The sequence below is a fragment of the Lathyrus oleraceus genome, chromosome 7 (genome assembly GCF_024323335.1).
Source record: "Lathyrus oleraceus cultivar Zhongwan6 chromosome 7, CAAS_Psat_ZW6_1.0, whole genome shotgun sequence".
Lineage (NCBI taxonomy): Eukaryota > Viridiplantae > Streptophyta > Magnoliopsida > Fabales > Fabaceae > Lathyrus > Lathyrus oleraceus.
Genome location: NC_066585.1, coordinates 244792306 through 244806049, shown reverse-complemented (window position 1 = coordinate 244806049; position 13744 = coordinate 244792306). Strand labels below are relative to the sequence as shown.

Genomic DNA, 13744 nt, shown 5'->3' with positions numbered 1-13744 from the left:
TGATTTTGACTGAGTATGATATACAGTATACCTCTCAGAAAGCAATCAAGGGGAGTGTATTGTCTGATTACCTCGCTCAGCAACCCATTGAGGATTATCAACCGATGAAGTTTGAATTTACTGATGAGGACATCATGTTTCTCAAATCGAAAGATTGCGAGGAACCAATCCCGGAGAAGGGGCTTGACCCTGAATCCGAATGGATTCTGATGTTTGATGGGGCCGTTAACGTGAATGGTAGCGGAGTTGGTGCTGTTTTGGTTACGCCGAAAGGATCCCACATTCCTTTTGCTTCCCGGCTAACATTTGAGTGCACCAATAACGTCGCTGAATACAAAGCTTGTATATTGGGGATTGAAGAGGCGATTGATTTGCGGATCAAAAACCTTGTTATATATGGAGATTCAGCCCTGGTTGTGAATCAGGTTAACGAAAAATGGTATACGCATCAATCTAATTTAGTTCCATACCGGGATTATACGAGGAGATTGTTGACGTTTTTCACCAAGGTGAAAATGCATCATGTGCCGAGAGAAGAGAATTCGTTGGCGGATGCTTTGGCTACTCTGGCCGCCTTGATTAAGGTGCAGTGGTGGAATCAGTTCCCCAGTGTTGAGGTAGGACGTCTGGATAGACCGGCTTATGTGTTTGCTGTTGATATAGCGCCTGATGATGAGAAGCCGTGGTATTACGATATCAAATGCTACCTGGAGACCCAAGAATATCCTGAGGGAGCATCCAAGAAGGACCGAAAGACTCTGCGGAGGTTGACCATGGTGTTCTATTTGAATAAGGATGGGGTTCTGTACAAGCGGAATTTTGATTGGGTCTTGCTCAGATGTGTTGATGATAAAGAAGCAAGCCATTTGATGAAAGAGGTTCACGAGGGGTCGTTCGGTACCCATGCCAGTGGGAATGCAATGGTGAAGAAGCTGCTGAGGGCAGGTTATTGTTGGATGACAATGGAGGCCCAATGTTTCAATTTCGTGCGGAAGTGTCGTAAATGATAGATTTATGCTGACAAGGTGCACGTGCCTCCGAATCCGCTGAGTTTGATGTCGTCTCCGTGGCCGTTTGCTATGTGGGGCATCGATATGATTGGGAAGATTGAGCCTACGGCTTCGAATGGGCACCGGTTCATATTAGTGGCTATTGATTACTTCACCAAGTGGGTGGAAGCAGCCTCTTACGCAAATGTGACAAAGCAGGTCGTCGCCAGATTTTTGAAAAGAGACATCATTTGCCGATATGGGGTTCCCGAAAGAATCATTACTGATAATGGTTCTAATTTGAACAACAAGATGATGGCAGAGCTGTGTCGGGAATTCAAGATCGAGGATCACAATTCTTCTCCTTATCGTCCGAAGATGAATGGGGCGGTGGAGGCAGCTAATAAGAATATAAAGAAGATTGTGCAGAAGATGGTCGTGACCTATAAAGATTGGCACGAAATGTTGTCGTTTGCATTGCATGGGTATCGAACTTCGGTGCGTACATCTACTGGGGCAACGCCTTTCTCACTCGTGTATGGGATGGAAGCTGTGCTACCAGTTGAGGTTCAAATTCCCTCTTTGAGAGTCCTGATGGATGTGAAATTGCAAGAGGCAGAATGGGTAAGGACCCGGTACGAGGAATTAAGCCTGATCGAGGAAAAGAGGCTGGCGGCCATCTGTCATGGGCAGTTATACCAGCAGCGGATAAAGCGTGCTTTTGACCGGAAGGTACGACCTCGTGTGTATCATGTGGGAGATCTGGTGCTGAAAAGGATCCTTCCTACTCAAAACGATCGTAGGGGCAAAATGGACACCTAATTATGAAGGTCCATTCGTGGTCAAGAAGGTTTTCTCTGGCGGAGCCTTGTTGTTAACGACCATGGATGGCGAGGATTTTCCATCCCTTGTGAATGCGGACGCAGTTAAAAAATACTTCGTATAAAGAGACCCGCTGGACGAAAAGAATAAAATAGTCCAGGCAAAAATGGGCATCCCGACGTACCGAAAAAATGATGAAAAGGGTTCGGGCAAAAATTAGGGATAAAAAGAAAAAAACTGTACACCCGGCAAGTCGAAAACCCCACAAGGGCGGCTTGGGCAAAAAAGGGTATCCCGGTGGACTAAAAACCCGAAAGGGCGATACAGGCAAAAGAGGGATTGAAACGAACAACTGCGTTTAGCATGATCGTTTGTGCGTTGGATATGACATATGGATAATCCCCGACAGGGATCAATCAGAAGCGTCTTGTTCAGAAGGCAGAAAGCACGGAGAGTCTGAGGACATATGGGGTGTAACTGAGTTGGAACTCGATGAGATCGCGGTTTCGCATTGCCATTAGGATAGATTTTTCCTTTTGTGCGCAATTACCTCTTTTCAGGAATTGCTTCCTTTGTATTGCTCGGTTTTGAGCCACACTTTTTTCAATCAATAAAATGCATATTCAGTCAAATAATTTTGTTTTTGTTTTTCATTACCGCTTTGATTGCAAAAACATCCAGTTATTTTTGATAAAGAATCTTTGCATTTTAAGACATACAGGTCCCTTCCAATGCATGTTTATAAGATTGAACACTTGAAATCTTATTCGGAAGGTTGAGTGACCTAAGTGTTGAAATCTTGACACGCCTGGGGCACGTTTTTGTCTAACGATCTCTTTTGCAGGTGCTGTTAGATGTTTTCGCTCACTTGCAGGTTGTGATGTGGAAGCTTTTGACAAAGGATCCCCGTGGAGTCCAATCAGGGACAAATGAGTGGAGGAATGGTGAAAAGACGTTGAAAGACGTACAACGATCCAGGATATTAATCAAGAAGACTCTTCAAAGTCTGAAGATTAGAAGGTTTGTACCAATCTAAGGAGTTCGCTCTCCGGGGAGTACGGAGCAGTCGAGAATACAAGGTGATGAATCAGAAAAGTCCAGACGAGTCTGGGAGTTCTCAAAATTGGAAAGCTGACATTGGGTTTAGATGGAATACCAGTGGTTCGACGAGTCGACGGGTGTTCAGTACCAGACTTTCCTGGTTTCCCCAAGCAGGGTAGGGATTGTTACCTCCCCAGCAGATTCAAGGTCTATGTCTCCCCTAGCAGGGTCGGGATAGTTATATCCCCAGCAGGTTGGAGATCGGTTTCCTCAGCAGCTAGGCCTGAAGGTTGCTATTTCCCAGTGGAGGTGTCCACTGGTAGTGGTTTCTCCAAGCAAAGTCGGGATTGTTATATTCCCCGCAAGTCAAAGATTGTTATTTTCTCCGCAGAGTGCGTTGGTGGTTCTTTCCCCAGCGATGTCCCCAAGCGGATCGGGTGCAAAGGAGGTTTTCTCTGGTGAGAGTTGTCCTTTCCCCAGCAGCAGTGCTATTCCCCAGTAGGGTGGAGGTTGGAGCAATGGCGAGTTCCTCAGCAGAGTGCCTCGAGCTCCCCAGAAGAGTCCCTTGAGGGGGATACTTTTTATGCATTCATCATTTAGGAGATCATATCATATTGCATAATAAATCACGTAGCATTTCCATGATTATGGAGCATTACGCTAAAATTAATCATGCATCATCATTGCAAGCATAAGCTAGTCTCAAGCCGTGGTTACCGTTTGAGATTTGGTGTCGCCAGTGGGTGAAGATGCTACTCAAGCCGTGGTTACCGTTTGAGATTTGGTTTCGCCAGTGGGTGAAGATGCTACTCAAGTCGTGGTTACCGCTTGAGATTTGGTTTCGCCAGTGGGTGAAGATGCTACTCAAGCCGTGGTTACCGCTTGAGATTTGGTTTCTCCGGTGGGTGAAGGTGCTACTCAAACCGTGGTTACTGTTTGAGAAGTGGTTTCGCTAGTTGGAAAATCAGCATCATCGTTGCAAGTATCAGTTACTCGAGCCGTGGTTACCGCTTGAGATTTGGTTTCGCCAGTGGGTGAAGATGCTACTCAAACCGTGGTTACTGTTTGAGAAGTGGTTTCGCTAGTTGGAAAGTCAGCATCAGCATTGCAAGCATCAGTTACTCGAGCCGTGGTTACCGCTTGGGAGATGGTTTCGCCGGATGGTGAAGGTGTTACTCTGAGGAGTTTAGCATCATGACGTTGAAGCAACAATGTTCCCCAGTGGTGCGATATTGGAGGAAACTTTTCCGTCGGGCGGAGATGGAAATAAAATCAAAGAACGTTACGCGATCAGCGCGAAAATGCATTTTAATTGGAGAAAGGGAAGTGTTGCGGCATTTTCTGGAGAACGGGGTCCAATTGGAGAAAGGGAAGTGTTGAGGCATTTTCTGGAGAACGGGGTTCAAATGGAGATTGGAGTTGAAGATTATATCCGGGATGAGGTCCTCAGGATTATCTTCTGTTCATGTGTCACCTTAGACTTTGGCTGAGGTCAACAGAGGTCGTTATGGGTGTCTTCTGAGGAAGAATTGCACATGTTACCTTCATGTTGTGAAGGTGTACCCTCTGGTATGTCGCCATCAGAGTGGTGTTTTGGTGTTATTTCCGACGTTGCCAACGGAATTATCACAAGAAAGTGGAGAACGGGGTCCAAGTGGAGAAAGGGAAGTGCTAGGCATTTTCTGGAGAACGGGGTTCAAATGGAGAAAGGGGGACACCGGGTGTTTTCTGGAGAGCGGGGTTCATAATGGCGATCGCAAGTTATCGTCAGGCGACTGGGGTTCAATTGGAGAGCGGGGTTCATTGTTTGGCAAACCAGACTACTATGAAGTTGTCGGGGTTCAAATGCGGTGATCGGGGATCATACGCGCGAAAATATTTGTCCGGGGTTCAAGAAAAACGAAAAAAGAGGAAATCATCAGAAAGTGCCGGGGTTCAAGAAAAAGTAAAAAACATATAATCCCCAGCGGATATGCGGCGTTCAGGCCATGGTGGTTCCTGTGTTACCATTTTTTTTGGTATACAGGTCAGCATTCTGCTTCAGTATTCAGGCCGATTTTCTCCATACCGGATGGATTTTCTTTCGAGATTGCTTCTTCGCCAATTCTGACAGGAATTGTTAATTATTTCCCATCAGAGTGCAAATTGTTCGTCTGTTCTTGGTATTCAATCACTCTTCACCCTGATCATCTGAAAGCCGAGGCTATTCATATCGACGGGTTCACAGTGGATTGAATAGGGGCAGCTGTAACACCTCAAAATTTTCCCTCCTCTCTTGGGACTAGCTTAGCATGTTGCATCTCATTTTTAGGACATTAGGCATTACATCTTTGTATATCATGTGGAAACAATGAGCAAGTCATCCTCCTAAGTCTTTCTCAGAAGATGGAGAGGTTAAGGGATGCAAGCCTGAGGGTCTTATTGAATTGATCACTAATCATCTGAGGTTTGTGCTTCAATTAGGGTTTCTTGGTTTCTCAAGGAGATTGAGTATTATCTTGGTTGAAATGGTACATCATCATCACCATGGTTTATTATTCTTGATCAAATTTCTTGGGATTAGGGTTTTGACCTCTGGTCAACCCTAATCAGTTGTATTATGCCAATCAGGGTTTTTTAAGGAGATGAGGTTTTCATTGAGATGGAGATCCTCATAGATTTTATTGAGCTTGTATAAGCTAGGGTTTCATATTGGAGCCATATCATCAAGTGGTTGAGGCTCAGAATCATCTGTGCATGGCCAAGTCATCTGTCAACTACAAAAGTCAACTACAAAGTCAACTGTTGGATTTGGAGGTGGGAAGTGATTAGAAATACTTCATTCATGTTCAAACAAGTCTCATTTGACATTTCAAACATCAACATTGAAGAATTTGAGGTCCAGTCAAAGCTTGCCAAAAATAGGAAGTGACCTGTAATTTGAATTTGCCAAAAATGGAAAGGTTCTCAACTCAAGATTACATCATCAAGAATGCTTAATTTGAGTAATGCTTCCTGCGAAAGAAGAGGATCACTTGCTTATATACGTGATTATGCAGCTGGCCCATTAGTGGGTTCAATTCCTGCTTGCCTTTCATTTTAAATTGAAAGAGTAGTCTCGAGCCGCGCTCTTCTACCATGCAAAGGGAAGATCGGATTGAACGGCTAGCGAACTCCGGCAAGAAAACGACGAAATAGCTCATAGCCCGGGTTACTTATCTTACTTATTATTTAAGGGATCCCCCTTGGCCCCCTTTGGTCTGATATAGCCGTACACACTATTGAGGTAGAGCCCAAGAATCCTATCTTTTTTATTGAGTGGAAGTAGGAATGGAGTGGCTCATGCCAGACCGGAGAGATCATACTTATCGGCTAGCTCAATCGCAAATCGGGCATCCCCATGATATATTCAGCCAGCTTGTTAGCTCAGCCTCTTGCAGACCCTCGGGACTCGACATTCTTATAGGATTCCATTTCGTCTCCACAAGTTAGCCTGTCTGCCTGCAAGGCCCAATCGAAGCAGATTGTCCCCGACCTTAAGGGTTCCGGATAGCGCCCCTTCACTTGTAGTTTCGCTACTCTAGGACATCAACACCAACTCAGGCTCCAGCCCTAACTTCAACTTTAGATGAAACTTATAATTAGGCTTCAGCTCCAGCTCTAGCTTAGGCTTCAAGCATAGAATTAGGCACCAGCCTCGGCCTAGGCATCGGCTTCCTTCTTCGTAGTCTTCTTCTTCCCTCGGATTCGGCATAGCCTTCTTCAGATTATTCATCCTTGTCTTCGTCTCTGTCTACCAGATCGGATCCAATAAAAGATGTTCGTCCCCCTTCTCGATGTTCCCGGAGGGTGGCTCTTCACTTGGTGTTCACTATTCTAGGGTCTTGGCACTAACAATGGCACAGACTTTCACATCGACTTAGTCCTACAGGCAGAGACAGGACAACAAACTTATGGGCACCTTTTTGTAAGTCATATCTATTCTTTGCTCGTGAAGTCTGCGAAGCGAGCCTTCAGTGGGGAGATAGCGACCTCTTCAACTCCACTACTAGTACCTGTACTCAATCAAGTACAAGTAACAAAAAAAAATAAACAATTAATACAACAAGCGACCTAGTCGAGCTATTGTCAAGTTAAGCAGTTCCTCTTGTCGAGCTAGACTCTACTCGCGCTATAGTCGAGGAAAGCTCGCGCGTTATTCGTGTTAAGCTTTCGAGTTAACTAGACTCGAGGAACTAATCCTTTAGGTTTAGGCAACTCCTCCTCTCTGAGAAGAGGACACTTACTTAGTTCAGTGCAACAACAAAAGAAAGGACCCTTACCCCTCTATATCCTGGGGGGAAGATCAAACTCTTTAACTCAATCTACTACTACTATTCTCACTCATTGACATAAGTAAAAGCTACCAGTTCCTTACTCAAAGAACTCGTAGCGGTACTCTTGAGTTCACAACCCTAAAAACCTTAGATTGGAGTAGAAACTCGATCCTACTAATTACGTAGAACCATGAACCATCAATCGAGTGAGTTCGAGGTGGTTCATGCTTTCTATATAAGTCGATGTACGCTAAGGCAAAGGTTGTAACCATGCGTCATGCGTGCCGTAAGCGGGCTCTGGTGGGGGCCCGTAGGAAGGGGGGACGACCCGCCGAATTCACATCAGAAATTGCCAGAACACAAACTAAATCTTGAATTGCGTATAGAAACAAAACGAACCACTTCTATTCTCGGAGCTGAGGTATTTGAAGAATGGCTTTTTGGTCCCTTTCGTCCAGTGGTTAGGACATCGTCTTTTCATGTCGAAGACACGGGTTCGATTCCCGTAAGGGATGGCTACTCTTTCCCGGCCGCTTTCAGTTAGTGTTCATTGCTGAGTGATCGCTCGCAATCTGGCTGGAAAGGTGGTCCGGAAGCTTTCTCTCTCCCAGCAAGCAAGACGAGATCACCACTTCTCTCAGTAATGGACTTCCTTTCATTCTTCCTTAGCCTATGATGTCCTATCATAGATTATCGAACCTCCGACAGAATCCCCATGCATGCGTTCTTTCTCTCCTCCCCTCAGCCATACATCTTTTTTTTTTATTTTGGCCGGCATTGAACCCCACCTTAGGTGCTGAGTGGTGTCCTCCCCTCCCTTATACCTAAAAAAAAAGTTCCGTCTATGGAGCCTAAAGCTTAAACCATGGCAGTAAGCAGTAAGTTGGCCTAGTCTCTTGCCCAGCCTTTGCCTTCTTCAGTGGCCAAGTTGAAGCGTTCAACGGTTCTTCGGCCTACCATACCACCTTTATTTTTCAAGGTTGAGCTTGTTCAATTGAAGCTAATGCTATGCTGCCCTTCCCTTGTTCAAGAGAAGGCGAGGACTTTCTTTTAGCTACCGGCCCAAACAAAAGAGATTAGCCTCTTGATCGATCGATTTATTTTATTGCAGTACGAAGGGGTTTAAGAAGGAGGCATTGGAGAGAAGTAGGCATGGTGGCCAACCAAGGCAGTGAAATCGAGACAATCAATCGGAAGAGGGTTTAGTTAGGAGTCCGGGTTCCATCCTATAAGTTGAAGGAAGGGAGCAAAGGAAGTTATCTTTTTAGTCTTGGGTTCAGTGAATAGGCAAATTTTGTTAGTCTTATTCCCTAGCTGAGTGAATAGGCCGATATTTCGTATAGTGATAACGCTTTCTCTTTCTTATAGGGGTCTATTTTCTCTGACTTGACTCAGCTTGACCTACTTGACTCAGCGGTTGGAGTATCGCTTTCATACAGCGAGAGTCATTGGTTCAAATCCAATAGTAGGTAAGGCCGAAAGCCCTGCTTTTGCCAGCATGACAGCAAGCACGGACTGGCGGAGTCAACTGAATGACCAAAGCTTCGGTTGCTTTTGTGGCCTTCTTCGACCGTTAATCTTAGGGAACCCCCTCTCCTCTCTTCTTCTCTTAATGTATGTATGTGGGCTGCCTGCCCCGTCCCGAATAGACGAACAGGAACAAGCTGAAGAAAGGCGCGAGAGAGAGTTTATACTCAATGCACCTCCCCTCTTCCACAATTAGGTGAAGACCTGGGGGCCAGAAACCCCAACGGGAAACCTTTCACCGCGCCACACGGATTCCAACCCAACAGCCAGCCCATGATATAGTAAGAACGGAATGGAAAGGCAAAAAAACGATTCTATATGCAGACGTGAAAGCTTACATCGAAAGAGATTATCTTCTCTCGCTCGATCTACTTTCCACCGCAAGTTGGGGGAGTCTCCTCATAATCCTGTCCATATTTAATAGTGAACCTCTTTGCCACTAAGCGAGCACCGGGCCTACCTTTGTGGGTCTCTAAACTGTCTGTGGGTATCGCGAGAATACGAATACTTTGTAACCTTGTCTTGGATTTACGCCTACAACCAGATGCCTTTTTTGTGTAATGGAGTAATCATTCTCTTTGATAAGTTAGTCTATGGCCTTGTAAGGATTAGAGCGTCTTCGGGGATTAGAAGAGCTCAAGGATTAGGCCTCTGTCGCGCAGCTTGTCCACAGAAGTCTCAGTTCAACATCTTAATGAACCAGGCCGTTAAGGATGTTGAGGGGACCCGTGAAGGTTATATTTGAAATGACGACAAATGTGAATTATTTTTGTATGCCGAGGGAGAGAGCGATAGAGAGAGGGGTGGTAACCTGACCTGGGACATCGATCTGGAGTTGTGGTCTCCTTCCCATCCTTGTGTATGCCTGGACCTAGAATGGAGGATCTGAACGAGAGAGTAGAGTGAAGGCCTGTAGTTGATACAAAAGCGAGAGCTGGAGATTATTTTATTTATAATCATGTTCAGGTACGAAGTGTGAGTTCTTAAAAAACGAATAAACGAACTCGACCAGAATAGTAATGGACTCAGGTTCGAGTTCTTACAGTAGAATGAAGATCGAGTGAAGGCCTTTGAAAAATGCAAAAGCTTCAGGAGCCAGGAGAAAGGAAAGAATAGTGACTTCTTGGGAGGAGGCATAGGTGATAGGAAGCTAATCAAGGACAGGCTAAGGATTCGAACAGTCCGTGGGACCTTCAAGGAAGAAATGAGATAAGCTAGGATGCGTGTGATAGAGTAACCCCTAGCGAGTATAAGTGGATCAGCGCTTCTTTCTTACCTAAGCAGTGCCCTTAATTCAGGGTTTCAAGGATCGGTATCGAGATAGCAGCTCGAGGAATCCCTGACTTGCTTGCCTTTTCTTTCATTTCAGGTATGAAACAAATAGCAGTCCCGGTCTATAAGTAGAAAGGCTCAAGGAAATGCGAAGTATAGAGAGTATAAGATAAGCTAAGATCTAGACTCACAGATACCAACGAGCGGGATTAGCTACCAAGCGGGGGAGCTTCAGGAGACTTATAGATGATAGGTAGGTGGGTGGGAAATCAAGAGAAGTGACAAATGATACTCTTAATGGATTTGTCCATTTTCATCCTTTTGAATGGGGCAAGAGCCAACCCATTCTTATAGCATCCAAGGTAAATAAATGCCCATGGCAACTCTTAAAAAGATAGGAGAGGAGTGTGAGTCAGTCGAGTCGAGAAGCAACTCATTTATATATAAGTAAAAAAAGTTTTCATTTTAATAAAGGGCGATTTCCAAGTTTCAAGGAAGAGTGGATTAGCCTCGAATATCTTGATCCACTAGAAAGATAATTACCAGATACGAATACAAATACAGTTGGAGATCAATAAGCCAAAAGCTTTAAGAAAGCTATTGTAAGGTCAGATTACAGGAAGAGCACAGGTCAGTCTTCTTCATAAGTTCCCTTCCCGTCAGGTCAGGATAGGGCGAAAGTTGCTTTGTATTAAACGAGTGATTCAGAGTTGTCTTTATAAATTAAAGCATGTATGTTATGCTAGTTCATCTATAGAACGTCAAGACCTTGTCTTCCGTAAGCTAGATACCCGAGAAAGTAGATTAAGGTCACACTTTTTCCTTAGAAAAAATCCCACCTACGTCTGGGTCAAAAGTTTGTCTGCCCATTAACAACAAGAAAGCCAATTCATAGCGCAAGGAGGATAAAGGAAGGGTAGGAGCTATCCAGTAGAATGCTAGGAGACAAAAGCAAGAAGAGGACCTCGCTACACGAATTGAAAGGAAAGCTCGGACTTATAAAAGGCTTCGAATAACATACATAATCTCGTTCATTTTTCCTCCAGCAAGGAGCAGAGCCAGTTCAACTCATGAAATGGATGCTTTCGTAGGGGCTGTATGTCTTTTTATTCCTAAAGCTAGAGTTGGCCTGACCGGCTTCGCAGGATCATTTCCACTCTGTAGGCCGCTCATTTCTAAATAGGAAATAAAGTGCCTTTTCGATTCTTCCTTCCTGCTTGTGTGCTTTCCCTAGGAAAATTGACTCATTCTAACTCTCCTCTACTTCAACCACTAAGCGCTTCACTCCTTTAATTAAGAATAGAAAATATCGCCTTTTTGGCATGAACATATAGCATGTGTGCCGTGAGGTCAATCACTGTCAGTTCTTCTTTCGAAATTGTCGAATATGATGAAGAGCTCTTATCGGCTTGAGGCTTCTTTTCAAGCTGAGTATAAATTTCATAAGAGAAGAAAGTCGCGTAGAAAGGATTTGGATTCGAGGCTTGCTAAGTGAAGTCAACAAAGAAAAAAAGCTTTCTCCGAGAAAGCGTCTATTCACGTCAGGGTCCGCAGGAGATGTAGTCACTTTGACTTTTATCGAGATTGGGTTGGTATTAAGTATACTCATGATCTTTTTTTTTTTCGGTATGCCGCTTCGCCAGCAAGGAGTGCCACGCACGAGCGAAGCAAAAACAAAGCAGGGGGAATTATTCGTTGGGAGAAATCCTTTGATTGCATATTGAATATAGATCCATGTCTTTCTTGTTCCACTAGCTAGGACAAAATTATCAGATGTCCCTTTCGTTATCGTTATTACAACCTTCTTTTTTGATGTCAAAGACCAGAAGTTGTGCGCTAATTCTCATTGGATCTCGGTTGTTCTTTACAGCGATGGCTATTCATTTAAGTCTTCGGGTAGCACCATTAGATCTTCAACAAGGTGGAAATTATCGTATTCTTTATGTACATGTTCCTACGGCTCGGATGAGTATTCTTGTTTATATCACTACGGCTATAAACACTTTCTTATTCCTATTAACAAAACATCCCCTTTTTCTTCGCTCTTCCGGAACCGGTACAGAAATGGGTGCTTTTTTTACGTTGTTTACCTTAGTTACTGGGGGGTTTCGGGGAAGACCTATGTGGGGCACCTTTTGGGTGTGGGATGCTCGTTTAACCTTTGTATTCATCTCGTTTCTGATTTACCTGGGTGCACTGCGTTTTCAAAAGCTTCCTGTCGAACCGTCTCCAGCTTGTGTTTCAATGACGGGTAAGGCGGTCAAGCTACCTGTGCCTGTCTGGTCCGACCGTTTTGCGGCTCTTTCTAAGAGACGGGAGTGTAAATAGAAAACATCGCCTGGGAAAGCCTCACAGCCTGGTGGTCGGCGTAACAATAATGACATTTGTCGATATGCCACGGCCTGTTTACTAAGATCATCATAGATTATTAATGCGTGCATTCCATTATCACGGAAATATTCCCCCATGGCACACCCAGAATATAGGGCCAGAAATTGCAGAGGTGCTGGATCCGAAGCGGTGGCTGCTACAAGAATGGAATATTCTAAAGCATTCGCTTCTGAAAGAATTTGAACTAATTGTGCCACAGTTGAGCGTTTCTGTCCAATCGCTACATAGACACAATACAATGTCTCACTCTCAGAGGTGGCCCTTGAGTTCATTTGCTTTTGGTTTAATATGGTATCGATAGCTATAGCTGTTTTTCCAGTTTTTCGGTCCCCGATTATAAGTTCTCGTTGACCACGGCCTATAGGAACCAGGCTATCTACCGCTTTTAACCCAGTTTGCATAGGCTCGTGCACTGATTTACGTTCTATAATCCCAGGGGCTTTCACTTCGACACGTCTTCGCTCGTGATCGCTTAGAGCCCCTCTTCCATCAATAGGTACTCCCAACGCGTCGACCACACGCCCTAGCATAGCCTTTCCCGTAGGAACATCCACAATAGATCCAGTACGTTTGACAAGATCTCCTTCTTTGATAGAGGTATCACTACCAAAGACAACAATTCCGACATTCTCATTCTCAAGATTCAACGCTATTCCTTTCACACCGCTGGCAAATTCAACCAATTCCCCAGCTTGAATCTCGTTCAATCCATAAACACGTGCAATCCCATCTCCAACTGAGACCACTCGACCGATCTCATCCACTTGAAAATTTGTGTAAAAGTTGGTAATTCGACTTTCTAATAGAGTTGTTAGTTCCGCAGCTCTTACAGAGAATTCCATATTTTTTTAAAATGAATTTTACCGGGGTAATGCCGCAAAAGGGGAATCCATCAAGGACTGATTTATCTTTGATTGATTGAAGGTCCTCGCCTAGCCTCTTAATAAGTTAAGGTCCCATTTCCTTTTCTTGATCTAATCCCTTCTTATTAAGATCGGTTAATCGTCTTTGCAGTGAGTGTTCGGGCAAGACTTTTTTGCTTGAGCCATTCTGTAATCATTCCATACCTTCTACATTCTTAGTCTTCGCTATACGACAACAAGGGGATTGGACTACTTATATATAAGACTGGAAGGCTGCAACTGGAGGCAATTGGACGAAAGTTGGTAAATAAATTCCATGCCTTAAGCATAGTAAAGTCACACATCCACTAAATGCAATAAAAATAAGGACGAAAAAGCAAATTTATTACTCCCTTGCAGGCAAAAGAAAGAACGCATACCAATGCCTTCTCTCGGCCTAAGGATAAGGAGTGTTTTCTAGGATGCGAAAGAAAAGAGATGGCTAAGGGGCGTAGCGGGAAGTCAAGCAGGAAAGTCATCAGTGACGGCGTATTCTCTACCCGAC

At 44.4% G+C, this 13744-nt stretch overlaps 1 protein-coding gene and 1 non-coding gene across 2 annotated transcripts; one reads left to right on the top strand and one right to left on the bottom strand.

Annotated features, from left to right (window-relative positions):
* Positions 1–7590: 7590 nt before the first annotated feature.
* TRNAE-UUC (transfer RNA glutamic acid (anticodon UUC)) lies at positions 7591–7662 on the top strand. Its single transcript has one exon. It is a non-coding gene; the product is annotated as a tRNA-Glu (tRNA).
* Positions 7663–11893: 4231 nt separating this feature from the next.
* LOC127101332 (ATP synthase subunit alpha, mitochondrial) lies at positions 11894–13635 on the bottom strand. Its single transcript, XM_051038714.1, has one exon. The coding sequence runs from the start codon at positions 13177–13179 to the stop codon at positions 12151–12153; it is 1029 nt and encodes a 342-aa protein (XP_050894671.1). The 5' UTR covers positions 13180–13635; the 3' UTR covers positions 11894–12150.
* Between the last annotated feature and the right edge of the window lie 109 nt (positions 13636–13744).